The following is a 15,814-nucleotide window of genomic DNA, read 5'->3' as shown; positions in this document are numbered from 1 at the left end:
TGTATACTTTCAGGGCCACATCAAAATACCCATACATTTTCTCTTTCTCCCTTTTTCTCCACACACACACAATTTAGTACCAATATTTTATAATTAAACTGTCATAAAACAGTAGTCTCATAACATGATACCAAATGTCTTTGTATCTTTGAATGTATTATGCAGCAAATGAAGGAGGAGAGAAAAGTTAGGAGACATAGATATACTGGTAAGTGTTTCAAAAATTATTTTTATTGTTACATTCCAAAGAGGACGTCCAAAGAAAAAAGCCAGTTATCCAATAACTGTTACACGTTTCAGAAGGAGGCCCCCAGAACCCCAGAACACACTAGAGCTCAAACAGCTGCCTCTCCACCTGACCGGAAATGTTGACAAAGGTGTGTATGTCACCAATCCAGAGAGGCTTGGGGTAAAAGAAAATTCCTTTATTGCAAGTGTCCAAGTTCTTAGGATTCATCCTTAAAGATACTAGAAGAAGATGAGAAAGACCACACACACCAGACTATGTTTAGTCATTAGAGTAAACTAGCAAATTGCTAGTTTGTCCTAGGATGCATTGCATCGGACATCACAGTACATGAGGAAAATCTGCATTTTATGAAGAGCCACCAGGTATTTCAGATCCATTTTACCATGAAGTGCAGCCACAGGCGAACCAGATACCTAGATAATATAGTCAGTGCAAAATTCAAATGGGTAATTCAGGGCTTTGATGAGGTTGGCTACACTGCAAAATATAAATGAAACTTGAAAATAGAATGTTAAGTCTATTTACAAAAGTGTGTTTAGTAAAGTGACTTGAGAAAAGTTAAGCTAACCACTTCCCACACATCCCTCCCCGCCCCTGCCAGAAAAACAAAACAGAACAAAACAAAACAACAACACCTGAAAATTATCTTGAAAACCAAGTTAAAACTGTGTGGTGAAAAAGACAGTGTTTGTTCCAGGTAAAGGACTTCAAGATAATTTACAGGCAGACTTATTTTTTATTAGTAAAAGTCACAAATAGGAAAAAGGTTTATTGGTTGACTTTGAGGTGTGTGCTTTTAAAAATGTCTGTATTAATACCTTAACAAGAAAAGAAAATACCAAGCACATTTTTGTTTCCAATGCTGAATTTCCCAGCAAGAGTTGGTGAAATCAACAGGGTATTAAAACAAAACCCAGGAATACTCAGTCAATTTTTTTTCAGTTGTCTGCCTTATTTCTTTCTAATCACCTGCAGTATGATTTCCAATTAGCTGAGGACAACATGACGGTCAAAGACGGATTTTCGCTGCTCTTGAACTTGAAGCTTCCAGCGCTGCTGGGCATACTCTACCTTATTCAGCACATTGGCTCGACTGCGGGAGCGGGCTAGCACATCGTGGGCATTTGCAAAAGGCTGGTGATCCTGAAAAGTCCAGGAATGGAGAACATCAGAGGTGGCATGATAGTGTGAAACACACACACACACACACACACACACACACACACACACACACACACAAACTGCCATTATCCAGCCACAGAGATAGGAGCAGCTGGACTTTACAAACAACAGACCATCTCTTTGACCAAGCACTCCTAGGCACCCAAGTGCCAGAAGCAGGATGAACTCAACTACAGTAATAGGTGGTTCAAGTAGTATGAGTGATGAGGAGGTATTTGTGAAATGTTTCCTTGAGTCACCATTTCCAAAGACATTTCCCAGAAGAAGCAGGGACCAAGACAGACAGTGGTCATTTATGTTAAAGACAAGCTTTCCCTGACAAGTAGGAGAAAGAAAATCCATTTCCACATTAATAGCTACCTGTTACAGATATGAAAAGCAGGACTTCTCCCTGTTTTATTCAATACTATATAGCTAATCTTGCAGAGGAAAGACTTGTCATTTAATTTCCTGACTCCCATTACATTAGAGTTGTTAACTTGCCAGCTTGGGGCCACATTCATCCTTGGGAGAGGAGTTGACAGGATCTTATCTTGGCTGGTTTTAATATTTCCCTGCATCTTTAACACATACACTAAATGGACTGGTTTCCAAAATCCTTTTCATTCCCCCTCCCCGAGTCTGTAAGGAAAAGAGACATAGCTCAAGTGCCACAATTACCATCTATTACCAAGGACAGTAGGAATTATTACTTCAGCCTTTTTATTTGATAAGTACTTGAATCTTTCACTCCTGGGCACTCAGGGGCTTCCATGTTAGTTGCTGCTTTCGGAAAGAAGCTACTGAAGGGTTACTCAGGTACCTGTGTAGAAAACCAAGCTATCCTGGTGAAAGTAAACCAATGCCACTGATGTTTGTAGTCATTACACAGGAAACCACTATGCTAATCTATCTATGGATTTGATATAAACACAGCTGCCTAAATGACAAAAAGCATTCAATACTAGTTCATTGCTTTTGTTTGCCTTTTCCTTGATCTTCTTCCTGAACCCTGTGTTAGCAAAGCTTCTAAATGTTCCAACATAGGATCCAAGTCACAAGTTGTACCTCTCTCATTAAACCTTGCCTCAAAGAAAGAAATATTGTTTTGCTGTGCACGTTTGCAAAAGCTCCATTATATATCCAGGGCGGGAGTCAGCACGTCTATAGAAAGCTATCCATAACCACATTAACTATATATACAACTTTCACTATGTGGAGTTATAACACCTGGTCTTCTTTTTATAGAAAGACACTTACACAATGTCTACATTTCAAATACATCAAAGAGTTTTCTATAAGGAATCTTTTTCCCTGCCTTCTCTGCCAAAACCGCCTCAACTTTTCACTTACTTTAGGTACCAGCTTGTTACAACAAAGGCAAACGGCAAGCCCCCTGCCCCTTTAAAAAATTTTTAACCTTACAAATGAAAATAATAAAAACATATTCCATAAAGTTCAAAATGTTTCAAAGATTTAAGAAAAAAGGTCAGGAAAGAGGAAGGCTGAAGTTGTTTGATTACTTGAAATACACTGACCCGAGGTCATCTAACAAGCGAACACAAGGCTTACCTCACCTAACCTTGACTTGGTGTTACATCATCTCTACACACTGATTTTGTCCAAGTAGATTAAAATGACTCTATGGGAATATGGTGCTTCAATGAACTTGTATATAAAATAGTATTACCATTGGTTTGTTTTGACATAAACAAGAGTGGGAAGAAGGATATACTTTATCAGCAGAGCAGCTCTCAATTTCATAGTCCTGTTATCTACCCTTCAAGGTAGGGGGAGAAAAACCTTTCTAAGGGACAAATTTAAAGGACTAAACAAACCAGTTAATCCTTCTGGTCTGTTCTCCACCTATCAGAACAAGATTGAACTAGCTGCTCATGGTCATGGATGCTGGGAGAATGCAAATAGAGACTTACCCCTTTTATATGTTTGTTCTTTTTACACCTGATAAAATTACAATAAATACAAAACATGTTTTAATGCAATGCTTTGATAACAGCAATGATGTGTCATGGATACATGATACGATAAATATTGTGACTACTTGCAGTGAGCTTAACTATTTGTACTAATTCTCACTTGATTTAAAACGCTCTACAGTGAACAAAAATGGAAAAAATAAAAGAATTTAACAGAATTTAATAAAGCATTTTTAAAAGCACATAAATAGTAAAGAACCCTCATGATAGATAAGCAACAATTGTAGGAATTTAAATTTAGCTTCTTTTTGTACAGAGTTGTTATCATAAATTCACAGCTGGAGGTTAGAAAACCTTTCTCTCTGCCCAGAATCAAGTCAATAGATATCCAAGAGTCAGCCAGACATCTCAGAGAACATGTTTTCAGTTAACATATGCACAGAATCACTCACTGGTGAACAAAATGGTTATTAAGCACATTACCCTACCCATCACATGACTTTCCTACATGTTTTCTTCTACGCATTTGTGCATCCACTTCTTGTATGTTCTATGTGTGTTACATTATTTCTAAAATCAGGAGCCAGATATTTTATACTGCAAAGAATATAGTTTTAAGTCAGACTCTCTATCTGGGTGCCTATTATGAAATGGTTTATGTGGCCTTTAATACATAACATTTTCATGTTAGTTCCCAGCTGGGAGTGTTTTGCCCCCCAGGAACATTTGCCAATATCCGTGGACATTTCTGATTATCATGATTGGGATAAAGGGTGCCACTGGCATCTAGGGGGCAGAGGTCAAGGACGCGGCTAAGTACCTTACAATGGACGGGAGAATACCCCACAACAAAGAATTATCCAACCCAAAATGTCAATACTGTTGAGGTGGAGAAAATCTGTCATATGTGAATGAAAAGTAACATGGGAACAGTATTTGAGACTCTAATGCTTCTGGTATACAACCTCCTGTGCTTCTAGCTCTCTTGTCCCGTTAGCCCCGTATGCCTAGTTTTTGCCCACATCAGATCTCCAGTCTTGACCTTTCTCCCAGCCTATCACTCCCTGCCTTGAATTCTTACAAAATAAATAGGCGTTTGTTACATGTTTAAAAATAAAAGGTGGAAACGTACTGTAATTAGTCATTTCTTTTATGTGTCTGTCTCTGTTTCATTCATCTCTTTATTCCTAGTCCCTAGCAGAGGACCTGATACAGAAAAGTTACTCATTATGTATTGGTTGAATTAATAAGGAAGCAAGGAAAAAAGAGGCAGAGGTGTTTCTATGAAAGTTCTTGACAAAACATAAATGAAATCTTGCCCAAATCAGTTAAGTATTCATAATTGATATTCATATGATAATGTATTCATTGAAAAGTAGGCTCTGTTTGTAGTTATAACTCAAGCCATCTAGTCAGGATATCCTCTTCCCATCTTTTAGCAACAAGTCCACAAGCAATTCCAGAGTAAAAGGACTTCTGACTATGGTTGGCAAGGGCTCACGCTGGCTTAAGCTTTTGGGATTGGCTCTTGAAACTGTCGAATTTTACCCATTTTAAGGAACATAGGCCAATAGAGTAATCCAAAATAAAAGTAATTTCTGAAAATATGTACATATAGAAGAATGAAATAGTAGAAAATTTGGAAAGAGGCCCAAACAGGATAATAACAAAACAATATAATTCTCTAAGTTATACTGAATAAATAACAAGTCTGTGGAGTATGTTCATTACCAGACATTTGTGAATGAAGTAATGTTAACATAAAAAGGAGACCACAAACTAATTTACACACATTATACCAAGTATATGTACAAATATAAATGTGTTTTGAAGACAGGAAGAGAATTGAGAATGATAGTTTTATTTTCCTTCAAAGATTTTTTTTTTTAGAAGGAGGGAAAAAGAAATATAAAACATCAGCAGGTTATCAAGCTGCACCTCATTAAGAAAAGAACATTGTCTTCATGCTTCCCTTCACTAAAGCCTCTGCCCTCTAATATATTTGGTCATGCTGACAGGAAAGGTATTCAGGCAGGAGCTTGGGGAGAAATCTATCTCAGAAGCTTTTCTCAGTGTAAACAGGGAAAGGCAATGAAGATTGTGCCCTTGATACTAAAGGGCAAAGCCTTGCGCAGCACACTCACCAAGTTTAAACTACCATATTGATGGCTTTACAGAGCAATTTCCTCATGAAGAGACATATACTACAATCAGACCAGTCCTTAGCTTCTCTATTTGAGCATCTGCTCCAGCACATGAACATCTATATGCGACCATTTTTCACTTGCTCTTTGTATCAGATGAGGACAGAGACTGGCCTCACAGCTAGGGCAAGCCAAGTACTTACCCCAACATCATCATCGCTCTGTATCAATTGTGAGTGTCCAAACAGGCGTCTCTTCAGTATGGGCTCAACAAGGGTAAGATATACCATGTACAGAAGTAGAAGGCCCAAAATGGAGAGATAAATTATAATGGTAACCTGAAGGAAATTGAAAATAAGTTAATCTCTATTCAAGCCAAGAAATCAGAATTTTGTGTAATAATGACACCACAGTGAAGACTGATTTTTCAGCAAAGCATATAGGATTCTTATACAAACCAGATTCCAACATAAACAAACTCAACTCTTCACCAAAGTATTATTTAAATAGAACGAGGAAAGTAAGCATGTTGTCTTTGAGATCTTTTTGCAAGTTTTCAAAACTCCGTCTTCACCTACTGATAATCATCTGTCAAAGCTGCTAGCACACAGTTTGCTTTTTTCACCTGAAGATGGTATCCTAGATTCAGCAGCACTGTGTTAAGACAACTTAAAGGAACCCTTACAAAAAATGTAATTCAGATGAATTTCAACAGAATACTCTTTTAGATCAATTTAGATATACAAAAATACACTTCAGGTCAGTGATTTCCCTGAGATCTTAATTTGTATGCTGTCAAAAAGTACAGACTCTGGAATGGCTATAATTAAAGATAGACAGTGCCAAATGTTAGCAAGAATGTGGAAAACATGAACCCTCATACATTGCTGGTGGGAATGTAAAATGGTACAACCACTTTGGAAAACATTCCAGCAGTCTCTTAAAAGTTAAAATAAACTTATCTCTCTAAGGAATCTACCTGAGAGGAAAACATATATTCACACAAAGACATGTGCACAGATATTTATGACAGATATTTATTATTTATTCATAATAATCAAAATGTGGAAATAACTCAAATGTCTATCAACTAATGAATGGATAATGAAAGTGTGGTATATTCATATACTAAAATGCTATTCAGTAAAAAAAAGGAATTAAATACTGATAATGTGCTAGAACATGGATAAACCTTAAAAACATACTAAGTGAAAGAAACCAGCCACAGAAGACCACATATTGTATGATTCTATTCATATGAAATATCCAGATCTGTAGAGACACAAAGCAGAATAGTGATTGTCAAGGGCTAAGGTGTGGGAATAAGATTAACTGTAAATAGGCATGAGGGATCTTTTTGGGGTGATGGGAATGTTGTAACACTAAATCTAAAAATTTTTTTTAATTGTTTTAAATTTCCCCAAATTTATTCAATTATACACTTACAGTGAGTGACTTTCAGGGTCACTCGTGTAATTACACATCAAAAATTTAGTTGAAAAATAAAAACGTACAGTGAGGATTTCTCTACTGGATAGCATCCTGCTGGAACAGAAACTCTCCCACAGAAATCTCTGTAATTGTTACACTGACCACCCCAGATTCTTCATGAAGTCTTTTCTCAGGGAAAATGAATAGGAAGTTTCATGTAAAAAATTAGGGAGGAGAACTGTTAGCCACCATAATAAAGTAATTTAATTCATTAGAGGTCCAAATGGTGAGGAGAGTGACCTATATTCTATTTCCTATAAGAAATAAAGAAAGGAAATCTTAGAATCCAGAAGTGTTATTTCTAGAACAAAGTAGTCTATTTATACAATTTTTTTCCCTAAGGGTTGAGAAGGCAGGAAGAAGAGGGCCTAGTCATGCTGTGATTTTACTAGCTTCTGGCAAACATGGCCCACAAAAAAGCCAGGATATGTTTTGGGATATACATGTAGGGCATTTTTGTGCCATTTCATAGCACACCTATGTAACGTGTCCTAATAAACCCACAAAGTATCTCAATGAGGTGGGCAGAGAGCAGGCCCACTGTTCTCTGGGGTTGATATTGAGGGTGAGGAAGGAAAAGTGTTCATGGGGGGTGAGGAGGGGAGAGAAGAACAGTACTTGAGTGACTAAAATAGAATCCAGATGGCCAAAATTTTCTTGTCTAGATACCATGAAGAACTATTCCAGAAGCAAAAAAGATGAATTTTTTTTTTTTTTTTTTTTTTACCTTGATCGTAACAGAGCTTCTTTCCTCGTACTTGCATTCACAGCGTAGACAGTATGCTTCTACATCAGGCCCGCGCACGGGCATGGGATCCACAACATGAAGGCAATCGCTGAAAAAACAAAGATAAAAATACTGCATCAGGCTACCTGGATGTTCTACTTGTACTGATCAAAACTTTCCTGAAATCCAGAAAAATCACTGACCTTACCCAATTACAGAATTTAAGGAACAACTAATAAGGGAAGTGAAATCATTTGCTTTCTCAATATTAGCAATTTAGTGAGATTTAACAGTCTAAGAATCATAAAGACATATATCAAGTAGCTATTTTCAAAGTGTTGCTTGTTGGAGCGCCTGGGTGGCTCAGTCGGTTGAGCATCCGACTTTGGCTCAGGTCATGATCTCGCGGTCTGTGGGTTCGAGCCCCGCATCGGGCTCTGTGCTGACAGCTCGGAGCCTGGAGCCTGCTTCAGATTCTTGTCTCCCTCTCTCTCTGCCCCTCCCCCACTCACGCTTTGTCTCTTTCTCTCTCTCTCTCAAAAATAAATAAACATTAAAAAAAGAAGTTAAAAAAAAAGTGCTGCTGTTAACAGTTAAAAATCCCAAAAGGCATTGAAAATTACTTAGCATATCAAGTTATATTTAGACTTGTACAGTTACCAAGAAAAACTGCTTTAAATGATTTAAAGTATCTTGGGGCATTGTTCAAATATGAGATATCTCTTTTATGAATGAATTTAGTCTTAACTGCCACAGTGTGGTATCTGAATGGCTAATCACACTTAACAGTTGGTAAATTCTGAAACTCTGAACACTCAAAGGCACAGTAAAAAACAATTACTTTTCTTAATGAGCAAAGGTCTATTGAAAAAGCATGGGAAAATAGGCTTAGGACAACAAAAATATTTAAAAGTGCAAACTGATTACCCAGAAGAAGTATATAAAAAATAATAAAAGGCTGAATATTTTTGTTGTTGGATATTCTTTATTTTCCCCCCATTTTCCAGGCCACTTATGAAAAAAGAAATTCTATCCAAAAAATCTTTCCCCAGAAATCTGTGAATTCTAGGAAATAATTAAATTATTACTCTTCCCAGCTATTAAGAGCCTACTACTCTGTTCACCTTCAGCAAAAGTAGGCAAGGGGCACCTGGGTGGCTCAACTGATTAAGTATCCGACTTCCACTCAGGTCATGGTGGCTTGTGAGTTCAAGCCCCACGTCGTGCTCTCTGCTGACAGCTCAGAGCCTGGAGCCTGCTTCAGATTCTATGTCTCCCTCTCTCTCTGCCCCTCCCCCGCTTGTGCTCTGTCTCTCGCTCTCAAAAATAAATAAACATTAAAAAACTTTTTTTTAAAAAGTAGGCAAAAGTTTCCTGTCCTGCCAGCTGCTGGGCAATTTTCTTTTGTTATCTCTTCTTTAGGCACTTCCGACTGCCTAAAGAACTCTACAATAGCATCCTGTCTCACCCCACCCATCTTTTTTGGGGGCACACAATTCTCTAGGCTACAGCTTTTCCTTTGCTGTACTTTTTTATGTCCCATTCCCTCAAGCCATGGCATAAGAGAGAAAACCCAAAATGGCATAAATGATAAAAATTCCATCAGTTATCCCTAACAGGTTATTTAATTTTAACAAAGGTACTAATGAAAAAGAAACCTCAACTGGTAGTATGGTAAGGTAATCTATCTCAGAATCCTAGCCCAACACTTTCATAGAACCCAGGGCTCCTACCACCTAGGTCAGCTCCCCTGTATTTCTCTAAACCTCAGGAAAATAAGACTTATCTCCTAGTTTCCTATTTCAGCTTCGGAAGCCTTCATAACAATACCCAGGAATTACTTGAGAATCTAAATGTTGAGTACTGAGTGTTTCTTTGTAAATACTGATGTAGTTTAATAACAAGGAGATATTGAGCATTGTGCAAAAGTTGTGCGGGGTGGGAAAGGAAGCAGGAAGGTTGGTTCTGGGTGGCTGGTCATGATAAACACAGAACCCAGGTAAAGAACGCAACCACTCTGGGAACGAGGCAACACCTCCCCCTAGTGCCAAAAGGAGGACTTACATCATATCCCAAACACAAACCAGAGAACTCAAACTTTTCTTAAGTTAGACAGTGTAAGTCAATAAAGAATTAATGCCAACAATGGATGAAATGGAAGCCACAAGGTAAAACTATACCTAGGACCAAATAGTTATTGGAGGCTTTGTAAAGCCATAACATCCTGGTTAATCATAACCTGCCTACCCTTTTAAAGCCAGCTAATAACTGAGAACGTATCCTCAGTAAAAGGCTGAGCTGCAGGAAGGAAGCAAGGGAGAGAGGGAAGAAAAATCGGAAACAAGCTTTGTTCTCAGTTGTTTATTTTCAAAGCCCCCTATTTTGACCAATACCCAAAGATGAATGGCATATGGTTCTGTCTGAACCTGGAATTATAAAGTCAGTGAAAAGATCAGTGCTAAACACTTGAAGAGTGAGTTTACCTGCCCCTCCAATAACAGGCATCATATTCTATTAATAATAATAGATTAACCTAAATGTGTTTAATGTATTTGGAAAATTTATAGGAATAACGTAATTTATTTGAGCTTTCTTATATCATAAAAGTAACTTGATGATATACAAATCTATAAGAATATAGCTAAATCACTTTGTAATATGAGACATTTATTTGTTTACTTTTGAGAGACAGCATGTGAACGGCCATGAGTAGGAGAGGGGCAGAGAGAGAGAGAGAGAGAGAGAGAGAGAGAGAGGTAGAGAGAGAGGTAGAGAGAGAGAGAGACAGAGAGAGAGAGGTAGAGAGAATCCCAAGCAGGATCTGCACTGTCAGCATAGAGCCCAACGTGAGGCTCAAACTCACAAACCATGAGATCATGATCTACGCCAATATCTAGAGTCAGATGCTTAACCGACTGAGACACCCAGGCGCCCCTCTAATATGAGACAATTTAAAGTGGAGCATGGAAGTTCACAAGCAATTTTCAAGAACACACTTATCAAATATCAGACTGAACCTAAATGCATATCATGGGAAGAACAGACAACAGTATCAGAAAAAATACACATGCTCAAAGGCTACCTTTTCTTTTTCAAAATCAATTTGGAATATTATAACCAAATGAACTTAATTTTTGCTTTCAAAAATTTTGCTGTATATTTAGTTGTGAAATCAGGTATGTGTGAAAAGTTCCTAGCATAAAGAGCTATTTTTCTTGTAAGCCTATCCCAGCAATATTCCACCATGGTTACAAACCATAAAATATCACAATTTCATGAGAAGGAGCCCATCCATCCTGCTACAAAACAACTGCTTCCCAATCATTTTATGCCATATGTGGAAAACTTATCATTTGTCAGGTCCATAAATAGAGGGGGCTACTGGTGACCAGTGAGGCAAGATCCCCGTCATCATAGGCCTGCTTGATTACCCCAAGGGCTGAGGGAGTTCTTGACACACCTGAAACCATGACATACCGACTGGGAAACTATGCTATACACGGCTCCTTCCCATTCTGTCCTGAGCCTTTTGACACTTCTAAACATAGTCTCCTATGTAGTTGGCAATATATCATCAAAACCTACAAGGTGTGAAAATTATAACCCAGATAAATGAGGCTTGCTTACCTTCCACTGAAAACCAAGAGGGAGGACTAAGATAGCCAGAAGGTAGCTATGGGCAGGTAGGTGCCACAAACTCAATTCCATCCCTTATAAAATGCTCCCTACTTGGGGTTTTGTGTTTTGGCCATATTCCTTTAAGTTTACATCAAGCACGCAGAGCCTTACTCTCACTTTTTCAAATGGAAGTGGAATTTGACACTTACAATTAAAAAGAAATACAGGTGACCCTTGAACAATAAGGGTTTGAACTGCATGGGTCCACTGTACACAAATTTCTTTCAGTAGACACAGTAAATGTATTTTCTCTTTCTTATGACTGTCTTAATATTTTCTTTTTCTAGCTTACTTTATTGTAAGAGTAAAGCACAAAATACATATAATATACAAAGTATGTGTTAATTAACTATGTTACTGGTGAGCCTTCTGGTCAACAGTAGGCTATCAGTAGTTAAGTTTTGGGGGATATTTTTGACTGTACCAGGGTCGGCACACCTAAGCCCTACGTTGTTCAAAGATCAGCTGTACCTAAAAAGGAAACAATACACTGGATAAACATTCTGGGCTAACAATGACACCCATAGAGAGAAATTTGACAGGTAATTCAGTAATCTAGAATACTTACCAATCTTTTTGGGATATGTTCTTATTATAAATATGCCCAGAATTATCTTTATAGGGAGGACAGATACATTTACATCGGACATCCTCGAAGTTCTGTAACCAAAATGGAAACTTAGTATAGCTTGTTGACATGTTAGCATCGATATTTTTTTAAAAAACTGTACCATATACATTTTACTAAGCATCCCCTGTCAAATATTCTAAAACCATTAATTCTGAGAAATAAAACTTTTAAAAAGTCAGGTTCTTTTTGGTAATGCTAATGAATCTTTATATATTACATAAAATTATTTTGAAATAATACCTGTACATGATCTGTGGTTTATTACTTACAATTTACAGGTCATACGACAGTCAAACTGTGCTAATGTTATCACCCTCTGCCTGCTAGTAAAAAGACACAGCAGACAGCTGTGCCTGCAAATAAGAATCCAATTACAAAAGGATGGGGAAGAATCAAACTAAATATTACTTATAAAACAAGTCACAATTCTTTTATCCACCATTCTTCCACCCTCTGGTAAAATGGCATTGATATGGATAAAAGGGGTTGTACTAGAACTCTATACAAGGTATGAAGTTTTAGAGGCACTAAGCTACAATTTAGAAAGGAAGTACACAGGGAAGTAGCTGAGTCTAGCTGAGATCAGTTTGGTCTACCCTTCCCAGGAAACTTTGCTTCCAATTCTGGTAGACAGAGAGTATAACTACTGATAAGCAAGTTGCAAGAGGTGGAGAAAGAGGTGACTAAATATAGGAGTACAGGGGGTAGGAGAAGCTTCATTAACAAAAGGGAATTTATCTGAGAAGGCAGCGGCTCATTAGTCCCCAGAGGACAAGGCCCAGTGTTGCTATATATGTGATGCTATGTGTGGCAGAACTGTTGACAATGCATTCATTCATTCAGCAACCACTTAGTGAGCATCTGTTCAGTACCAGAACTTGTGCTCAAGGAAGTAGATTCAGATTCCTGCCACTTATTAGGACACACCCTAGTAATGGAGACTGACAAACAAATACATGATTACAATACAATACTTAAAGTGACACAGGAGATATGCAGAGGATGCCAGCAATGTTCTGAAAGTCAGGAGAAGCTGCTGTCCCTGTTTCTGGTGGGAGGTAGGGAAGATTTCAAAAAGAACTCCCAGTTAAAAAACCCCTGATATGTCTGCATGTAACCCGTCTTTCCCAGCCCCTATATTTAAAGATATTATAGATTAAATCTCCTATTTTTAAAAAATGCAAATGTCATTGTTTCCCCATGACATTAATGTGAACTCCTTCTGTTTTCTCCAAGAAGGAGCTAGCTCATCAAGGAGGAAACACAAGTGTGTATGGGGCCAGAGCACGTCTGGAGGGTGGGGGCATGAAGGGGATTAAAGAGCAGCATGAGGAGGCTAGAAGGACCAAGAACTGGAGCAGGGGAGAAGGCCACAACTTCACCTCTCCTGCAGTTTGGATCCTCCCTTCTCCCCTAAATTATCAGGGAAAGAGAAGGCAAACAAGGGCCAAGAGATCCCAGAATGAGTTAGGTTAGTTTACTAGGCTGGTGAGAGAGACTCTGTGTAGGTCCTATTAGGAAGGAAGGCTGCCAGGAAAGGCAAGTTCTTACACTGGGGAGGGAATCGTTCAGGGATGAGTTGAAATGAGTCAGTTCCTAAGAGGGAAGATTTCCGTGACATGGGGGCTTCCTATCACTTTGGCTTAGGGAATGGAGCGGGAGGGTGAGGAAGAGGGCTGTCTGTGAGGCAGGTAGAGGGCGGCGGTAGACTGTCTGGAGCTTAATTAAGGGTGGAAAGTTAAAGGCTCTTAGAGTTGGAAAGGCTGTAAAGTTTCAGGTGGGTGCTGTAGGGGCTGGGAAGGGAAGTGTCTAGGAGCTAGAGGAGTTGCCTCTCCAGGCTGTGCGCACTGTCAGGGCTGGGTGGAGCTGGGGCCGCAGGCGGGGTATCAGGCGGGAAAGAGGAGAGTAGTGTCGGGGCTAGGGGTGGGAGTGGGGGCAGTGACTGTCAGACTGTCAGGACCAGAGGGCGAGAGTGCTATCAGGCAGTAGGGTGTTGGGTGGGGGGTTTGCTAGGGCTGTGAAGCCAGGGGTCGGGCTGGCAGGGCTGGGAGAGTAGTGGGGTGGGGAGCAGGTTGACAGACTCAGTTTCCGCAAGGCCAGGGGCAGGGGAGGAGCTCCAGTCTGGAGCGCAGGCTGGGCAGACTCACCTTGGCGGCGTCTGACAGCTGCACCAGCAGCAGCACTGAGAGCGCCAGGCAGGAAAGGCTGAGCAAGGAGCCAAGCCGTAGAAAGCCTCCCCACAGAGTCGCCATCGCTGCCAGGCCCAGCAGTTCCCACAACCCGGAGCCCGCCCCCCGAGACCTGCTCCCGGCTGGGGCTCAGTCTCGGGCTCCGGCTCCGGCTCCGGCTCCTCCGCCCGCACTTCCGTCTGGGCTTTGGCGTCACGGCCGCGCCGGGTCAGCTACAAAAGCTTCCGCCCCGGAAGCGGTTCCCGGTGCTAAGGGTCCAGAGGCTGCGCCGTGCCGACGCCTGTCCCGCGTACACTCGGACCGCGAAAATGAAAGGGGAGCCTCCGGGGGCGCAGCCTTGGCCTGGCAGAACTTTGAGGCGCGAGGCTGCCTTTCTCGGATGCAGTAGCAGTGGGGGTTGTGGACCGCCAGTGCTCTGTAAAGTCCGCTCGCCCAGGGAGACCCCCAGTAAGCCCAGGAGCTGAGATGGGAACCTCCAGCGACCCCTGCGAGGCCGGAGCCGTTCGTTGCCAGACACTAGGCTGCAGTGAGCCCAAGCCCCAGGGATTGCTTGAGAGGGCGGCCCATCCCGCAGGCGCAGGTGGGCGGGTGGCAGGCGTGGAAACGGAGCTATGGGACTGACTGGCCGAGCCATCCTTTCCCGGGAAGCCTAACCCCCTCAACCAGGGGTTTGGGGTCCTCTCTGGCACTTTGGGTACCAACCTGTCGCCCGTGCGCCTCTCGAACGCCGCTCCCCGCAGGGTTTTTAAGTCTCTGCTTTCGTGGGTCTGGCTTCTGTTTAGGTCTCCCCACTTGCCTCCCGCTGGGGGCCGACCGTCTAGGCTCACCCTGATGCCGGAACTGGGCCACAGCGACGCGGCGTGGGCCAGGCCAGGGCAGGCTCCGCAGGGTGTGGAGTTGGAGAAAGAACCACCCTAGTGGCCTCCTCTGCCCAGGACTCCAGAAGGTGGGGGATCCCGGTGCTGCAATCCTATTCAGGGCGACTGGCCCCTAAGTCAGAGTTGGGGGAGCGCTGACCGGTCTTTCCAGTGCAGGTCATCCTCTATAGGTAATTTAGAACCCTGGAGATGGCACAGTGTCTCCAATTAAAATATTTTTCACTTAGTGGAGAGTGGAGCTGGATAATGGAAAGGATACAGGGTTCATCACCACTACTACAGATTTGCTGAATGACTAGGCAAAACACTTTTCTGAGCCTCTGGTTCTTGGTTCAGTATGAGATTGAACTTTTATCTGTGGATTTCAAATTGTCCCATGGGATACTCATGTTTCTTTCTTTAAACAAAACTTACAGGTTTTTCTGGTTTGCAGAAATGTTTTAATAGAATTTTTTCGGTATTTTTCTCCCATGTGATTATTGTTGATGCTAGAATGTAACACACGGTGTCTGATGTTGCCCCCCAAATATTTAACCCCTTTCGATCCCAAATGGCACCTAGTCCCAACCAGAATCAGAGGGGTAGGACTAGATGACCTTCCATCAAAGTCCCTCCAGGCTGCCCTGTGAAGATACTGTCACATTAGTGAAATATCAAGTCTTTGTTGTGGGTGGTCTGTTGGCCAGAGAACAACCTGGAGACACCTGAGGTCAGATGTGCCTATGAAC

General features: G+C 40.9%; 1 protein-coding gene across 1 annotated transcript; it reads right to left on the bottom strand.

Moving 5' to 3' along the window:
• Positions 1-209: 209 nt before the first annotated feature.
• TMEM9B (TMEM9 domain family member B) lies at positions 210-14,393 on the bottom strand. Its single transcript, XM_025927899.2, has 5 exons — positions 14,167-14,393; positions 11,957-12,048; positions 7,711-7,819; positions 5,696-5,830; positions 210-1,393 (listed from the first exon to the last, which is right to left on the bottom strand). The coding sequence occupies exons 1-5, from the start codon at positions 14,269-14,271 to the stop codon at positions 1,238-1,240; spliced, it is 597 nt and encodes a 198-aa protein (XP_025783684.1). The 5' UTR covers positions 14,272-14,393; the 3' UTR covers positions 210-1,237.
• Between the last annotated feature and the right edge of the window lie 1,421 nt (positions 14,394-15,814).

The sequence above is a fragment of the Puma concolor genome, chromosome D1, assembly GCF_028749965.1.
Source record: "Puma concolor isolate L17-30 chromosome D1, mPumCon1.1.hap2, whole genome shotgun sequence".
Classification (NCBI taxonomy): Eukaryota; Metazoa; Chordata; class Mammalia; order Carnivora; family Felidae; genus Puma; species Puma concolor.
The sequence above is the reverse complement of the archived record's forward strand: the minus strand, read 5'-3'. Positions and strand labels throughout refer to the sequence as shown.